The 18994-nt window shown below is 33.8% G+C and overlaps 1 protein-coding gene across 4 annotated transcripts in view; it reads left to right on the top strand.

The window, feature by feature from the left end:
* The window catches only part of LOC117399247 (ubiquitin carboxyl-terminal hydrolase MINDY-3-like), a 55945-nt gene that overhangs the window by 4382 nt on the left and 32569 nt on the right, over positions 1-18994 (top strand). For 3 of the 4 annotated variants that reach the window (XM_059022483.1, XM_059022482.1, XM_059022481.1), the window contains exons 4-11: positions 314-374; positions 617-796; positions 2079-2130; positions 4024-4138; positions 4544-4617; positions 4997-5076; positions 7795-7865; positions 11386-11466. In XM_059022483.1, coding sequence (XP_058878466.1) covers positions 314-374; positions 617-796; positions 2079-2130; positions 4024-4138; positions 4544-4617; positions 4997-5076; positions 7795-7865; positions 11386-11466 — 714 coding nt within the window. The remainder of the gene's footprint in view (positions 1-313; positions 375-616; positions 797-2078; positions 2131-4023; positions 4139-4543; positions 4618-4996; positions 5077-7794; positions 7866-11385; positions 11467-18994) is intronic. The other variant, XM_059022484.1, reaches the window with a different exon arrangement.

Genomic DNA, 18994 nt, shown 5'->3' with positions numbered 1-18994 from the left:
TGGTAGGACAGTGTATTTTATTTTACAAAGGGAGTGTATTGATAAATATAAATACATTTAAGATAACCAGTTGCTGTTGAGATGAAAGTAACATTTTAGAAAGGTTAATATTTGTCAGTTTCTCTTTAACACGTGGCAACATTACCACACAGTCTTTCATTCCTCAACATGTTTTTGCCACATGACATGTATTTAACAGTCAGCCTCAAGGGTATTTAAGAGTGTCTTTTCTATTGCATATACATGTGGAACATAATAAGTCACAGATGATATTTTAAGTGGTATTTAATAATGTATGTGCTCATATTTGCAGGCTTTTCTTTTGAAGAATGTCTTGTTTAATTGTGAGAACTCCAAGTGGAGGGAGTGTTCAGGTAAAACTTAATTTCATTATATATATTTTTTGCTTTAAATGTATAAATAGTGCATGTACAGTGTGAGCATAGTGTTCACAATGTGTTTTTTGTAATATATCTAGTTAAATCTTCTCTCATAAATATTACCATCACTTTGTGGAGCTCACATTTTCCTATGAAAGAGGCACATCTTATGTTAATAAAGGTGTTTAGTGAATTCAGTTATTATTATTTATTTTATTTTGTTTTTTTCCCAACAGAAGAGGAACGGAAAACTGTTCTTTGCAATACTTTAAGTGACATTTTAGAAACTGTTTGTTTCAACAAATCAAAATCCTACTCTTTAGTAACCTGGTCAAAAGGCAAAGTGTCAGAGGACAATGCCAGCATTTCTGACAGTCATCCGGAATCCAGCCATCATACAAAGGATGAAGAACCTTGTAAGATGACAGTTTACTTATCACTAATAATGATCTCAGGTTATGGTTGTACTCTACACATTAAACGTTTTATAATTAGATTAAAAACCTTAGTAGTACAGTTACGATTATTTTGATGTTAAGGAGTCTCATCATGAAACTTTTTGATAAAGACCCATACTGTATGATATGTATGGTCTGGTTTGGTCTTTGGCATCATAGTTTTTAGCACTGGCAAAACAGTCTGTTTGCGGTACTGATTTTTGTGTTATATAAACACTGTATGCTATATGTATTGGTGAGCACTAATATTTGGTACACCGCTTTATTGTTTTATTTCCTTAATTTAAGTTATACTGGTGTCATCCTATAAAAACGTAACTTTACTACATAGTTTTAACAAATACTTTCAGCCAAGTCCCGTAACCTGTGTTGTGCTGTTCAATTTAACTGTTTCACTGCGCCATTTTTGTTTTACTTCTGGCCACATCAATGATATCGATCTTGTTCACATATCCATTTAAAATGTTTTTACCTTCATTGATTTGCAATAAAATTCTGTTGTTTATTAAAGTTGAGCCATTCTATTAAAATGGATGTTAGTGGTGATGGGTCAACACAAGTTTGATTATCAGAAATGCTTAGGCTTGCCTGCTGTTTGATACTGAATTATTGTGAACCAGCAGAATTTAGAATTTACAGAATTTTCTCATGTAAATAGAAAGTGAGTTACCGAGTGAGTGCCAGTAAAGAAAAGCTGTGGCTTCACAGCCCCAAAAATAAGTCTGTCATTTTTAATTTTTTTTTGTTTGTTTGTTTGTTTGTTTTTTTTAATTCACTTCTGGCCTGACATGCAATAATATAATGAATTACCTTTTATATAGGCTTGATTTAGTCCAGTGACCCAAGTATTTTTGTGGAAAATAAAATAACAATATTTGAATTGTAATAACATTAAATACAATTCAGCACGGGATACTGAACTATTATTATTCACTTATCTCTACAAACAATGTTTTTGTAAGATTCCGTCTGCCAAATAAGTTAATAATAATAATAATAACACTAATAAAAGATTGAAAAGTGAAATAATCGAATGATTAGCTCTACTTAATTGTATTTTCTTTTATTTTCTTACTATAGATTATTCTGAATTAAGTTAATGCAGAATGTTAATAGACTAGTGCACTATATTGTACTCGCTTTATAACAACATAGTAATTAAACTTGTGAAAGTTGTGTGATTGTGCTCTGTAAGTTCTGTTTTGTGTGCTTGTTGCTGAAAAGTGTCTTTTATGCTTAGCTACGTTGGCTGCTGAGGAGCTTGGCTTTGAGCGATTTCATACAATAATTCAGTAAGTAACCAATTAAACCCTTTGTCTCTAAAAATTAAATGGACACCAGTCTTGCTTCTGACTTTCTAAGACAAATGTTTCATTTACTGTCTTCAAGTGCTTTAATCTGTGATCTTGTCTTTTAAGGTACATTATTTCTTACCCTAGTGTTTATATTAAAACAACAAATTTGAGGTGCAGTAAAACCCTTGCAACCTTTTTTTCTATCTAAACTGGAGACATGTACCTCAACATTTTCTACCAGTCAGGACTTGTGAGTGGTAAGGGAGTGGTTATTGTATTTGGGTCCCTCATCTTTTTGCTCTCTTCTAATTATTTTTAATTTTCACGCATGAATATTCCATGTATTGTATACACCTGACTGAGACTAGTGTTAGGAAAATAAGAACTTATAGCACAAAGTAAAGCAAGTATGATTTCATAATCAACTACTTACAAACACAGTAAGTCTGAAATGCAGCAAGGAATGTAACTGATTTGATGTTCTTGCAATGGTTATAAAAAGGTTTTCCTTGAATGGTGGTCTTCAAAGTAATTTGGGCACGGGTATAAATTGATCTTACTTGGCTGTTTGCGGGCACGCTGACTATTGCATAGGTTCTTATCTTAAACACTGCCTTCCCACGACATATATACATATTAAGCATACATATATAGAGAGAGAGTTTTAAAAAGAGTTTTAGTGGGAGTTATTCTTGGCTCACTGATAAGGCCAAGTCTCAGGCAGTAATTGTGCGTGCTGCACTTGTTCTTTAAATAATTTATATAAAATATGCAATGCAAATGTTTTTAAATAGCATGTTTACACAGATAACCATGAATAAACTAAAATAAAAGAGGATAGATAGCATCTCGCTTTGTTTCAGTTTGGCAAATTTGACAACACTACTCTGTTTTAAAGATCACTCATCTCCAGTACAATTTTTCAGAGAAAGTGGATTCGTAACTGAGTCTACTACGGTGTTTCCCTTGTCTGGTGAAATGAAAAAATATATAGAGAAAATGTTATTCTAAATACTGAAATGTATTATTTTTCTCAATAACAGTCGGTGAAATTCAATGCTTACCCGGCATATTAACACCCCGCCTCTGCTTACAAATGATTGGACCGCTGTCAGATCTTTTACATTCCCATTTGCTACTCACTCGCCTTCAATTTTCAAGCAGAATACCATCAATGGCCTCTGCTTGCTTATGATTGGACAGCTGAGTAAAACTTGGCAGATATTTGACTCTCTTATTGGTTAAACTTACGTCAGTACCAGCAACTGAAACAGACACAGTTTATGTCCCACCCAGCTAACTTATGATTGGGCTACCGCAGAGAAAATGCAGATATTAAATTGATTGATCGTATCGCAGAGGCCCTTCAGGAAAAAAAAAAAATATGTCGAGTACGTACAAGCACAGCATAAGTGGGCACCACTTTGAGGACCACTGTTGTATATCTATTTAGCAGTTTTAGTTAAACACTGCTTACATTTGGTATTGGGACCTTTTTTTCACAGAACCAGTAGCATCTAGTATGCACCTACTGTATGTAAAGAATTGCATATAAAACTTTTGCATTGAAGCTCAAAAATCTAATAAAAAGTACAATATTAAAGTGTTTAAGAACTGTATGTTGCTTAGAACAAATCTCTTAATATCATTTTGGACATAATTTCAATTGCCTTTGTATTTAACCTGGGTTACTAATTAGATGAACAATGGAAGTAAATCGAAAACTTTATAGAAATAATATCTGCTCAAACACCCTTAAGTATGTCAAAAATAGGTATGTCTTTATCATGTGTTTTAATATTTAGTGCTGTTTGTCTATTTTGATGTATTTTAATAATGTATAGTTTCATATTATCACCAACCTTTACAGTGTGTTATTATTTTTTGTAGCAAAAGAACATTGAAAACTGTTGGTGAGATGAAGGAAGCAATTTTGGATCTTTATGATACATGGAGGAACAAATTCGGAGTGCTGCTTTTTCTGTATTCTGTCATATTGACAAAGGTGTGTTTCTGAACTGAATAGTTTTCTGCAGTGTTACACCCCCCCCCCCCCCCCCCCACCTCTTAATTGTTGAGTTTAGTCACAAACAAATGTACTGTATCCTGCAGCATTCAGTGGGACACTTGTTGGAAGATAATGTACATGGTTGTTTGTTGTATTGGTTCAGCTTAATAGTATTGTTGAATTTTAGGAATATTTTATGTACAATAAGATTTTGAACTAAAAAAATCATGTAACACAAACATGAAAGACAACACCAGTTTTAGTCCCCTCAACATAACAGGCTATATATTTTAAGTTAGTTATTTAAAAGCTTAATCCCTTTTTTAATGTATTCTTTTCAAATACATATTGATTTTGTTATTTAACATTTTCCATGTAGTATTAATATCAATGTTCATTTAGGGTATTGGAAATGTAAAGAATGAAATTGAAGATTCAGCTGAACCCCTGATCGACCTTATATATGGTCATGGAAGGTAAGGTATTTTTATGTGTTTATGTATTTATTTTTGCAAATTGAAAAGTGATCTAAAACAGTACTGTTTTAGAGTTGCAGTTTGATTTATATACATTTGTATATCTGCATTTATTTATTTTTTTAAACACGGTGATACCATTTTATTCAGCGGCAGTTATAAATACAGTACCACTGCTGTTAAAATAATCAAACTAGGGATCTTACTCTTGTGTCACTGTTGGAGGTAGTGATTTTCAAAAACCTTAGATCCTGTTTTATTTTTCTTATGTAAATTGCACTACATTTTAGATCCATCGCAGTTCATGTCAGTTGTCATAATGTTAATCTTGCTTTTTATTTATTTATTTATTTTTAAAAGTATTTTTCTTTTTCTCCAGCCAGAGTTTAACCAACCTGTTGTTGACGGGCTATGCAGTTTCCAATGTTTGGGATGGAGACAGGGAATGTTCTGGGATGAGTACGTTTTTCTGAAGGAATACCAACTTGTCTTTCAAGAGAGTTATTTAATATAAACATATTACAAAAGTAAACGGAAAGCATAATTTAACACGATTTCCTGGTGTACCTTTTAAATCTCATTTTATAAGCTATGTAGTGTGTACCTGCATTTACTGTTATTAGCTGAACATTTTGTAGAAAGTAAATCAAAACTGGGTATATGGTTACTGTTCCAGGAATATGAGTAGCGTCCATGTAATTTACCTTAAACTAAAGCACAATGTTGAGATTTGAACCTGATATCTCTTGGCTTATCCCCTTATTTGGACAATTGTGCCATACAGACATATTTAGAATAACATCTCAGCAAAAATAACTTGATTGTCAATGCAGATTTTTAGTTTGCTTCTTTTGCGTTTTTGTCTTTAACCCATAAACCAAAAAATCTAATGATTTATTATTATTATTATTATTATTATTATTATTATTATTATTATTATTATTATTATTATTATTATTATTAATACAACTAGTAAACCTTGACACATGTTTTTCCTGTGGAGTTAGTCATATCACACTGGAAGTTGGGCTCTAATTCTGCCAAGGTATAAATTGACGTGAACTTTACAACTCTCCTTGTTGTGACATTGTACACCCCAGTAATACACTGATGAAGCAGTAGGTGCACACAGACTGCAGCAGCTTATTTGATGTGTTCTGTTGTACAATCCATACAATAATTCATTGCAAAAAACTTACCTTAAGATAATGTTTGTGACGCAAACCGACAAAACTAGGGAAATTGGGGATATGTTTTTACACTACAGCAATCTTAACTGAGACATGCTCTACCTAGGCATTGCAGTATAGAGAAGGAAAATGTGGAGTCTCACCTGGTACATTCTTTAGCACAAATTATTGATGATAATTATTGGGGATATAAAGAGGTGCCTGTCGGCCTCTCTGTGCATATGTACGTCACACTTACATTTTTTACTTGTATGCAGTGATGTCTGATTGCTATAGAAAGCTGTATGAAAAGACTAAATTTCACATTTACAGCAGAAGCTTTATTTCTTATTATTTTGTAAGTACAGTTGAATTTTGTACTAAAAACATCTTGTGTGGACTACAAAGTAAATAGAGCATCTCAAATGTTGTGTTTTTAATGGGAGCTTCGACGCAACTTACTTATAGGTAGAGCCCTGTGTTTTTCGCAGATAAGAAATAGCACCAAATAAAACGAAATGCAACTATAAAACAAAATGCAAATATAAAACGAAAACTCATTATAAAGCAAACATAGAATGACATTACTAAATTTGGAGATTTATACGAAAAATACTTAAATAAATAAATAAGTACTTGCAATCATAGTTGTCAAGGCTCAGCCGTAACCATAGACACAGGAAGCTCTGTCTAGCACTTGCACAGATGTATAATTTGGACTAGTCGTATTGTTGTATACTGGAGCCCTGCTTTACTGCAATGGGATTGAAATACAATGCCTATCATTTTTTAATAGGTAGATTGCTGTATGTGCTATTATTATGACAGCTCCACAATAGTAGGGCTGTGTAAATACGTATTTTTTTTTAATCTTATTATATTTTTATAGAGGGAATGGGCAGTATTTACTATAAATAGGCGGTTAATGTGCGAGGTCTGTTTGTGTCAAAATGTAAAAAAAAATAAAGCGGATAATGTTGAATAAATATGTATGTAGTTAAAACATAATGTATACAATACTATTATTGATATGCATCTATTTGAGTTGTTTTATTAATTTGTATTTGTAATAAAACGGAATAAAACAAAATTCGTGAAATAAAATAAAACATTATATAAAAAATAATAATAATAATAAAATAATGAATTTCATAGGACTCTACTTATAAGGTAAAATGTTCTTTATACAGTGTAAGTTTTCAGAATATGTGGGTACAGAGAGAGTCGCGTTTATCATGGTCTTTTAAAGCCAGACATACAGTACACCATGTTTGGTCCCAAAACTGATAAAAACTACTTTTGGTTCTTAAATGAACCCTTAGAGTTGACTTGTTTGAACATTTTCAATTTATTTTTCAATCTGTGAACTGAACTCTTAATGGACTCATTTGACCTCTAGGTGGCAGTGTTATGTAATGTTTATATCAACTGCAGTCATCTCATTCATAAAATATTTAGCGACCTTAGGACTTAACAATGACATTAGTAGTGTTAACTTTAAGTCGACTTTGTGAAGTTTCTACTCTGGATGACTGTTTCAGAAAAAAATATAGTTTTAAAAAGCTGCCTTTTTTACTTTACATGTTTGTTGCCACAAATCATTAGTGTCAAGATAATTAGACGGAGTAACAAGCATTTAGCCATCCAATTCATGATTGGATGCCTGTTGTGTTTTTTTTTTTTGTTTCTGTTTATACTTATACCAAATCCATTGTTACTGTACCATATTTATAAACATTTTGCCTTGCCTTTGCCTGTATTTGCTCATTTTAAGTTATCTTGTAATTATTTTTTACAGCTTTACCAGTGTTATGCATTTCTCAGTTAATTGTTTTTTGTTTGTTACAATATTCATTATCCGTAAAATGTAAATTTATACATTCTTACAATCATTGTGTTTGCAAGCCTGGCAAGGTTGGTATTCACAAAGACAAAGAACAAAAAGTTATCTTCCTTGTCATCATCTAAGTTTTTTGTGAATATGCAGAAAATCCTTTTTCTCTTTCAGAACTGCAGGGTATACACAATCAAGCAACTGTAGGTTTTCTTACTTTAATGGAGTCCCTACGATATTGTAAGGTAGGATGGATTGCAGTTTTTAGCTATAAGCACAAAATAAAACTTTGCATCTGATAGAATGCGATAACATGAGTGTATTTAGTTATGGGCTAATGTATCTTTATTTAAATACTAAACAATAAAATAATTTTCTTAAGAAATATGGGACAGTTTAATGAATCCGGTTTATATTTACCCTAAAGTTATGTATCACTTTGAACCAATGAAACTGTACTTGGTCTCAAATGACAATAGAGGGCAGTACAGTTATTCATTTTGTTTAAATGCAGTAAATTGAATTTACTGAAAACATCTTCTCAATTAAATCAACCTAGTCTAATTTAACAAAAAAAAAAAAAACATGCTGTTAGTAGTTTAGAGTTTAGTTAAAATATAACATATTTTGTAGACCATTAAGTCATTTCTTTTTCTGTTAAACATCATACATAATCACATGTTCTATGAAAGTATTCCCTGCATAAGTGCAGCACCATTTGTTTCCATAATTATCATGTTTAATGTATAACTTCTGTATTCATTTTGTACACCACAGTAAGCTCTGTTAAATAGTCATCATGAACAGAGCCATAGCAGGCACATCTTTTTTCTATTACAAATCAAGAGAACACATTGGAATGAACGCAATCAACTAGTAATTTCTGTTTTGACTAAAACAAAACAAAAAGTTGTTTCATACTTAGAAACAAACCTAAATCTTGGCCAAGCACTCAAATTATTATGGTACCAGTTTATAGTTCCCCAAAGTCCAACAATATAAAAATATATTCCTTATCTGCATCATTGTCAAAGCAATACAAATGAAGTGGTGTTTAATTCTATGGGACACAATGGTTAAAGCAAGAGGCACTAGGTTTAAAGAGGTAAACCTGCACAAATCTCAATGTGTTTTATTCTCATATAGTGAAAGCATAGTGAATTCATGGCATGAAATGAAGCCTCGTATAGTAAAGCTATGGTAAATGTGTTGTATTACCATGGGGAAAGTATTGGAAAACTGCAAAATTACTGTGATAAACTTTTATATCAGATTGATTCAATGTCTTTTGTGATAAAAAGTGATCCATCCACTTGATCAGGATAATTTCATACTGATGGTAGTTCATATAATGAACATTTTTAGAAAGAACTGTTGAGTAAATCGGATCCCGATTTAAAACAATCAATAAACGTTCCTTTTGGTGTTGGATCTGGATTAGTAGAAAGTTAAGAGAAGAAAACTGAACAGGCCTTAAAGAACAAGTAGCGGGGTTCCGGAAAATATAGCGGTACACGGCCCCTCGTGTTGCTACAACTGTTTAAATAACATACCTGTCTTTTTTTTTTTTCTTTTCATTGTTAACATCTTGACAACTTTTTACACTTAGAATTTTAAAGTCTGCTTCAAAGCTATTTTCAAAATGGCTGATCTAGTGCACTGATAGTGTAAGGATTATTGCCCACATTGTCAAACAACGATCCATGATGTGGTACGGAACAGAAAAGCCAGAGTTATGGGTTTTTTTTTTCTTCTTTTTTTAATTGCTCTTCCTGCAGTGATTTACAGGACAGATCTCAAACCCCAGTGCACTAAGCAACCATTTATTTTGAAACAGACTTTAAAGTTCTAAGTGTAAAAATTGTCAAGATGTTAACAATGAAAAGAAAAACTACAGGTATGTTATTTAAACAGTTGTAGCAACACGTGGGGATGTGTAACGGTATATTTTTCGGAACCCTGCTGCTTACTCTTTAAGTTAAAAAATGAAGGGTCTTATAAATTTCCACAGTTAGTACCATGTTAGGAATACACTCCCTGGAGTTGATCTTCTGGTGTAAGAATGACTGTGGAACAGAAAACTAACTGTTCTTTACATTTCATATTCTTTTATTGTAATTTAAACAAAATCCTCTTTTAAATTTATGAAAGCTGCCAGGAAAATAACTGTTTAGTCTACAAAGAGAACCACTTGGAATTAAAGAAACTTGTATTCAGTGTTTAAACTCATCTTAAACTGCTTAAATGTACATTTTGGCTGTTGATGATTGTTTTCATTTTTCAACCACTAATATGTTAGTATTTTAAGTTTTCAAAACCATGCAATTCCTGTAAATAAAACCATGTTCATTAAAACCAGTGCATTAGTTTTGTATACAGTACTGTTGCTGGCTTTATTTTAATAACACCGGGTAACATTTCTTTTTTTTTTTTTTTTGTTCCTGGGTAGCAAGTGTTATTTCCTAATTGCTTATGCCTCAAAAGTATAGAAAATGGAGAACATGATGGGAGACTACATTTGGGGGCTGATTCGTGAAAGTGATTTACAGTATAATCATAAATCTCGAAAAACTACTCACTTCTAAATCTTTTGTAGTCATTTTTGTATTTAGAATAAATACATGTTAATTTGGATTCATATGTTGTTTTTTTCTGACTTTATGTGAACGAAAAGACACAAATTCGCCTGTTTTCTCATTGGAAATAGGTAAATTTCAAAATATCACTGTCCTGGTCACAAAAGCAAAGTTTGTGGGGAATAATAGCCATTTTCTATACTTTTGAGGCATAAGCAATTAGGAAATAACACTTACTACCCAGGAACAAAAATTGTGTTACATAGTGTAATCCTACCGCTGCACCACCACCACCAGCTTTTAGCTGAAAGTAATATTTTGATCATTACTTTACAGTTTTTAATAACTATGCGCAAATAATGCCTGAGCAGAAATATCGCCTCTCCCGTGAATAGAAAAAACTGCCTAGAAGTATTTGCTCTGTGCATTAATGATTCAGACAATTGCTTGCATCATCATTGAGGAAGATGACGAAGTTGTGGAGTTCGGCAGTTTCAAATCAGATAATGCAGACTCCCCAGTCTGATTTATTGTTTATTTAAAAAAAGAAAAAAAAATTAAAACACGTCAAGAGTCTTGACTTCATTTTTTATATTGAACATTTTAATGTTTTTGTGCCACTGTGGATTGCTATGTTAATGTATTATTTTGTGTTGTGTTTTCACACTGTACATTCTAATTTCTTGCAGAGATTACGTAAAGCCATTTATTTGAGTGTACCGAAAATTTCACGTGTTTATGTATTTTTTTAAATGTAGTGAATTCTAGCGTTTTTCATCTACAAATGTGGTTTTTCATGATGTGCTTTTGCACTGCACACTAGCTTTAAAGTGTAATGTTTGTTTTGTGAAAATATTTGAAATGACAAAACAGTGGACATACTGCAGCAACTCTGAATTGTATTTCACCAGTCAATGAATATGTTAACTGCACTTCTGGATTCTTTAGGGTGACTGTGTGTTGTGTTCTACCTTTTGAATTTTAAGCATGCCATAAAGAATGTAATTTTTTGCCTTAATGACAACTTTACGCCCCCCTGGGCGTTAACTCGTCAGAATCCGGTAATTTACAGGTGCGTGTGTACACTTGACCGTTATTTTATAATGCCCTTCAGCAACTACTCCTTTTCTCAGCCAGCTTTGTCTTTGCCGCAATATAAATCTTGGCATTTGTCTGTTATGTTTTTTAGGTTGGATCATTTCTAAAGTCTCCAAAGTTCCCTATTTGGATACTTGGCAGTGAAACTCACCTCACTGTATTTTTTGCCAAGGTATGTTTCCCTTTCTATATTTGTAATATAAACCAGTTTTATTTTTTTTTTTTTTGGGGGGGGGGGGGGGATTGCATACACAATTTTGCCAAGAATATACTGAACTTTGGTTTCTTCTTTTTTTCTAAAAAAAATAAATTACACTTATTTGGTCTTGGGATTCTTTGCTGTTTTTTTGTGCAATTTGAAATGTATTGTAGTCTTTCATTATGAATCACGAACATGTAGGTCTATGTGTTTGCCACCACGAACAATGATTTACTTGTACCATCCTCATTATTGCTTGTTTCACTAATTCAATACAGTTAAATTAGGTTTGCTTGTGGTAACAATATTTCCAAAAAAAATTACCTTCTGAAGTGTGTTATTGTCATACACAAAGGTATGCTGATTAGATTTAGGGGGAGATTTAAAAAAAATTCTTGTAGCCATATTTAGTTTTTTATTCTTTATACTTCTACTAATCCAAGAAGTGTAATTATTTTCCTTCAAATTGTGCTAAATGTTAGAGTTAATTTGAAGGACTATTAATTATCTGCCATTTGTCCATTAGGTGTCTGTTTGTCAAACATTTTTACTTCCATATTGATAAGCACTCAATTACTTTTTTGCAGTTGTTTATAATGCCTTACACATGGCAGGGTTCCGGTTTGATGTAGCTATGGAGTTATTACAGAAGTCTGCCTGTTTTGAGAGGGCAGAAATCAAAACCAAGTGGAAGTTATTCTTCCCTTTTGTAATCACTAAATGAACTATCATGTATATTGCTTGACCTCTTTGAACCTTTCACTGGTGTCCTCTGAACATACAATATTCTGCCCTGGTTTGTTGTTGAATTAATTGCCATTATATTGCATAACAATATCTCCTGTGCAGCAGTGCTCCCTAGTTTCTTCTTACAGCTTTGTAATAATATAGAGGTAAACTATTTTACTTACTTAACGTTTTTGAGTTTGATTCCTTATTTCAATGTAGCTTTTTGGTCCCCACACAGTACAAGGTATTAGTGGCAACTGCAATTTGGACCCCATAGCTTTAGTTATATGAAAGTCTGAGTCAATGCCATATTTATTTATTTGGGAGATTTGACATGATTTCCCCACTACAGTGTAATATGACCTGGTGTCATGATCATGGATCCAGCATCTTTGTACTAGCACCTCTACGCTATAGCAAGGCCTGGTATTCAGTCAATCAACACTGTTTTAAATAAGAGAAATGTAGGAATAATGAGGTGTCTTAATGCCAGACATCACAGAGATGCATTTTTCAATAAGGCATCCCTCTGAGCCTCAACGCATGCTACATTGGTTTAAAATATGATATTGATTTAATGTTAATACTTGTGGTTTGTTAATGCAGCCATTGACGATTTTGTTGTACATGCCCTCAGGTGAACAACAAAATGATTTCCTTTTAGAAAATGAACTCCCTGTCGCTCATCTGTCTCAGGTTAAAGATTGCTTTAGCTGTTAATGTGGCAATGCTATGTTGGACTGTCTACCGTAAATGTGCATAACTGCAGTTTAAGATTGAATCCTGTAATTCATAGTCTTCCTTTTACCACAAAGTGTGTTGTACTTTTTTTTTGTTGTTGCTTTTTAAAATACTGCATCAAATAAATTTACTCCCAACAGTTGCCAAAATAACTACTTCCGTGAATTCCTGCCAAATTGTTTTCCAAAAAATTAATATGAATCTCTGGTACTTTTGATATGGCTTTTGATGAAAAGAGATCGTTATTTTCAAGTGTGTGTGTGCTTTCGTACTTGACTGAGTGCACTACTATACAAAAGAAGCCTTGCAGTCTCACACTGGTCATTCAGAGTACAATAAGCTGAAGTGTGGACACATGCTCTCGTAGGAATGTATCGTCTTCCAGCTGTGACAGAAAGCCTCGCACTGGTCTTGGCTTTCCAATGGATTGTGGAGGTAAAATCGTCAGGGACACCATGCTACAGCAGCTCCTACTGGCCAGGGTCCTGGTGAGTTCCAGTGGCCAACTTTTGTATGTCTAAGACAAGTATTTATTGTCATATGTCAGTTTCTTTCTGTCAGAGTACGATTTTTATGCTTAGTACTATTTTTTTTTTGCATGTCGGTTTTTATAAAGACACCCTTTTTCTTTTAAATTGCCAAGTGTGAGTGAATTACACCGTACATTACACCTGTAAATCTTTACTGTTAATAAAACTGTAATCATAAACTTTGGATGTCAAGTATTAAAAATTACATTTTGGGTTGACCAGTAGCCTGTTTGTGCTGACCCGTATGAGGTGCTGTGATGTTGAATCAAATGAAATAGATGAGCATGCTGAAAGGAATGAGACCTGTATTCAGCATCAGATTTCTCCCTTCTCAAGTGTGGAGGGTATTTTTGTTTTTGGAGCAGGGTTGGGGGGGGGGGCTCTTTGGAGCTGTCTTTTGATGTGGTCAGGAATGAATTTCTCTTCCATACACTGTCCCCATTCATGAATGAATTGTTTTTTTTGCTCTCTACCCTGTTTACCCTTGACCCTTCTCTGGTCGGACGAGTTTTACTTTCAGGTAAGGGCATTAGAAGGAAGGAAAACTCACATGAGGCCTGCAATCCCGATTTGTTAAGCTGTTGCCTCACAGAGCGCTTTCATGTTTTGCACAGTGGTATTGAGAGCTGTGTAATTTACAGGAAGGAAAGCTAGGAGCCAGATAACCTTTTGTGAGCAATACTAATCCACAGAAATTTGCCTTTAGGGTCACATGCAAATTGAATAGTACGAAACTAAAATCCTAATAATCTGGTTTATGACCTATACTCCCTAAAGATCAAATGGCATGTTTATCTAAGCCTCTGTGTTGGCAACTCAATCCTTTATAATTAACAGTTTTTACAACAGGTTATATGTTGCTAAATTTGGTCTCTATGTAGCTTGTGCTAAAAAGTCATAAACTTCAAAATGAATGTTGGTCTTTACCATCATGGTTAGTTAATAGATTTAATCTGCAGGCATTTTGAGTTCCGCACCAAGGACTAATGATGCAAAAAATCAGAATTGAATCTTGCGTTGAAAGAAACTTTTAAAAGGAAGTAAATGTAATGTAGTAGAATAGAGAAACTCTGGTAACTCATCTGCACTGGGGTGGAACAGAGTTGTAATTGATTTTTATCAGGTTTGCCCTTTTACAAATTTCACAGAAGGAAGGGGAGGGATATATTTTTATTATAGATCTGTCCGAGCACCTTATTAACATGCAGGGTTAAGCCATTGATCTGGGATATTCTCTTCATGGTTAAAAATATGTTGCATCCTGTGGGTTTTTGTCAGATATGCAAATAGACAGTTCTGGGAGTCTGTTCAGTTTTTTACAGAACTGCATTGTAATGTTTGACAAATAAGTAATCATCCTACACCAAGCTGTCTGATGCCCGGTTTTGTTTTTTTACACCTTTTCTTTGTTGTATTGGTAATGCTACCACAATGCACTTTACTGTAGGTTGATGCATCACATGCAGGTACACCACACATCACACTTGCAGAGAACAATGTCTCTGGTTAGTTTTTCTGTATATTGTTGCATATCACTATAGAGCCACTTTGCTAACAATGGAAACACATAAGAGAGCGAAGTAAAAGGACATTGATATTGAAGTACTTGTGTCCAGCCAATGAACTGTGACTGCATATTACATTTCTAATTGGTACTTAAGACCGCATCTAAAGTTACAGCGTAGAGAAGATTCAGTCTGTTCGCTCTTAAAAATATAATGATAACCCACTGTTGAGTCAATCATGTGGAAAAATAATTTCTGTTCATTGCAGACAATAAAGATACAGGGTTACAGGAAATTGAGTCATCTGGTTTTGAAATAAATAAATTCCACAGATAAATATCTTAGTTTGTTTGCTCAAGCTAGAAGGCGCTGACATGTTTTAGATGTGCTAGAGATATCCCCTTTAGTTTCTAATTCAGACCATGTTAAAAGTGTAATCAAATACCTGTTTATCCTGGAAACATAAAAAACAATTATGCATGCACTATCCTATCGCCATATTAAAAGGTTTTCACAAGAAGCATTTAAAATCTCCTGAGTGCATTGCTTTCTTTTCTCACAATATTTGTTGTCTTCTCGTTCATGTTTGTAACATTTTAAACAAACCAAAACTACTATAGCTCTTATTTAAAATAGGTAAGGATACAGACATTCTTAAGTTTTAAGTACCTTTCATGTGATGTATTCCTGCCAGGCAGGCCTAAGCTAGAGCAGTGTATACCACCATTTTTAAATCTGACCAAAACATTTTGTACAAAAACATGCTATCATGTCATTTGTTTTAGTTACGCTTGCCTTGGACTATGTGCTACTTGAATAGAAGTGTTACAAGTCTTAAAACTATATTTAGTTATGTAGTTTATATCAGTAGTTACAAGTCTGCAAATTTTAAATCCTTATTCAATTGCAATGTTTTGCTTTTTCAACAAGATTTTCCCCACTTTTTAACTGCTTAAAAAACCTCTTTACATGTTCTGTTGGTGACTAGATGGGTTTTCAGAAACATTGAAATAATGGAATATCTATGGCAATACACAGTATTTACAACAAAGTTCATATAAATAGTCACAGAGTTCATCTCCTTTGATTCTTGACAGGAGTTGCATTCCCAAATGCTGGTTATCAGTTATTTTTATTTGTTTGTTTAATTGTGTAATAGAAATTGTCGATGAACCCTTTGTAAGTGTGAAGTAACTTTTTTGTTTTTTTAACCTGGCTGCTTTTCCATAATTTAACCATCATAAAAAATATTTTTGATTACTCTTTGTTCAGCATCTTTATTAAATTTTACATCAGCATTTGCAGTTCTGTCACTGGTGCTGTTAAGGATTATATTCAATAACTTAGATAAAAATCAATCTTTGGTGCCAGTCCAGAAAAACTTGTAGACTTCAGAAAATATTATTTAAATGTAAAGAGCAAGCAGGTGTAACTGTTTAAGATTAGTTGGGGTAGATTATTGTAGGTGTCAGTCTGATTTTTAAACCTTTTTGACAAGTTATGTAATCCACTCAACACTGTTGTTACTTTCATTGATATTATACTAACTTCCATGTCCAGTAAAACAAAAGCAAACAAATATTTTTGCAAATCTTCGGAAAATCTTAGTATTAAGTTGTTTTTTGGTTTTTTTTTTTCTGAACCAAACCTACACTTTTTTTTTAATTCAGTGAAATTCTCAAGATAGCTGTCCTCTATTTTAACCATTTCCTCTACTGAATACTTTGACAGGAATTACACAAAGCAACACAGACCTGGACGTGTACTTCTGTCCCAAATATTAAGTCTTCCCAGATACATGCGAGACCTTAACTTTTTTCGTCAGAGTAAATTGAATTGAAAACAGAGATGCCTGAGTGATTAGTTGAAGGATGAGGCAAGACTTTGTCTGCCTTTCTGGAACATGCTGTTCTACATGAATAAGCATGTTTTATAATAGTAGTCATCTAGAATTGGCTCACATTGGTCTGTAAAATCTGAATGATTTTCTAAAATGCCTTGTATGGATTGTTGTAGAGAATCCAGAGCTCCCTTCTGTTTGTTGTACAGAATGAATACTAGCTTTAGGTTTGTTAAACACACAGTGGGATTTTGACATAAGTGAAACAAACAGAGGCTGAAAATACCAACTTTAAATAGACCGAAATGACTGTTGCTAATTATTTTTAGAGAGATTACCTGTATTCTGTTAAAATGTGCTGTTATAAAGGTGAAGTACTATAATACCCCTTAAATCTCTTTGTTGATTTGAGAGCTATTGCAGCAGTTACAATAGAATCTGAATAATATTAAACATCTATCCCAGAGAGCCACAGGAAATCACAAATGTCAGTGAGTGTTATTACAAAATTCTATTCAAGCAGAGGAGGTAAATCGTAGTGATATTATGAGTTAGGAATTGCATGCATGAAGGAGCCAAACCTTCAAGCTTGTTTTGTTCTTCATTATTATTATTATACCAACATATTAGCTGGGTATGTGCATAACCTGCTTCACAAATTGAATAGTGATTGTAGTTAGTGTGATAGAAATCCCACAGTAGAATAATTTTTTTATGTCAAATGTTGCTTATGATGATTGAATAAGTATAGACTGATTTACTCCTTGCATGACCTTGAGGTGGTCTCTCCAGGTCATGGCTGAGGCATATTGACCAGATTTACAGAAAACGCCTTTTCTCATCAGTGTATTTCCACAGACGGTATCACATATAGTGACATTCATTATATATTTTTCCTATGTAATCTATATTCTGTTAAGAGTCTCCTGATAGAATGGCAACAGCAATAGCAATGCACCTGCCTTTTTTTTTTCTTCTATGCGATTGCAGTTTTTTTTAGATGTCACCACCCCGTTTTAGTCCCCTGATTGCAGCTAAGTCTACGCAGATTTGCTACCTCTTTGCACTTCTTGACCACCGTAGTTTTAGGATGTTTTTATACAGAAAATGCATAGACTGATGCCATTGTATGATAGGACACATTCAGTCCTAACATGTATGTGAAGCAGCAGCCCTATAACTGGATTAGGCCCCACCCCAAATTATATAACAAATTATATATAAACTATGGGAATATAGTGTATCATTTAAATCCTTAAGTCAAATTCTTATTTTTCATTACACAGGACTAGGAAAGAAAATTAAATACCACAACCATTTTACCTCAAGGCCCTGGATAACATCCTCCAGCTTGTTGACCTAGAAACAGCTGCGTATTGTTCTATCCTGTTTTTTAACCCCCCCCCCCCCCCCCCGGATTTAAATATCTCCTACTATTATGAAATTCCAGAAAGAAAGATTGGCATTTTAATAAACTCATGCTGTGAGGATACACTGTTGGTTTATTTTAAATCATACAGATTTGTTTGTTTAAAAAAAAAAAAAAAAAAAAAAAAAAGTCTGATGCACATTCTTTGAGAGTTGAGCGGTTTTATGGGGTGACAGTTCAAGTTCAGCGAAACAGACTGAGAAGCCATTGGGGGCTCTGTTTGTAATGTATCCAAGAAAATAAAAGCATAGTTGAAAACCGGTTCCCTGAAGAGAAGATGACCAACAACAATACTTTTCGGTCAGGTATTTACTGAGCATTTTATGTCGGAGCTGCCAATAGGCCCCTCTGGGGAGTGACATCCTTGGTCCCGCCTACCGAGGGATTAAGTAGTCACTCCGCAGAGATCACGTTCTCTTTTGCATCGAACTCACAAATGCAAGTGATGCGACCTCGCAAGATTTGTTGGTTGTCTGCTCTTTCAGGGAACCAACGTTACATCCGTAACCAAACGTTCCCTTTCAGTTAGAAGACGACCAACAACAATACTTTTGAGAAAGTATATCAAAGCCGTCGCGAGGGAGCGTGAGTGGTGACAGCAGACGAGGGATGTCTCTCTACCGCCAGGCTAATGTTTGTGGTGCGAGCGAGCAACCTCAAGGACCGTTTTACCTAATTGAGGCATAGAGGAATCTACCATGTTAAGTCGGTAGAACCTGGTGAATGT

This window comes from Acipenser ruthenus, chromosome 4, assembly GCF_902713425.1.
Source record: "Acipenser ruthenus chromosome 4, fAciRut3.2 maternal haplotype, whole genome shotgun sequence".
Taxonomy (NCBI): Eukaryota; Metazoa; Chordata; class Actinopteri; order Acipenseriformes; family Acipenseridae; genus Acipenser; species Acipenser ruthenus.
This window is presented reverse-complemented; position numbering and strand designations above follow the sequence as displayed.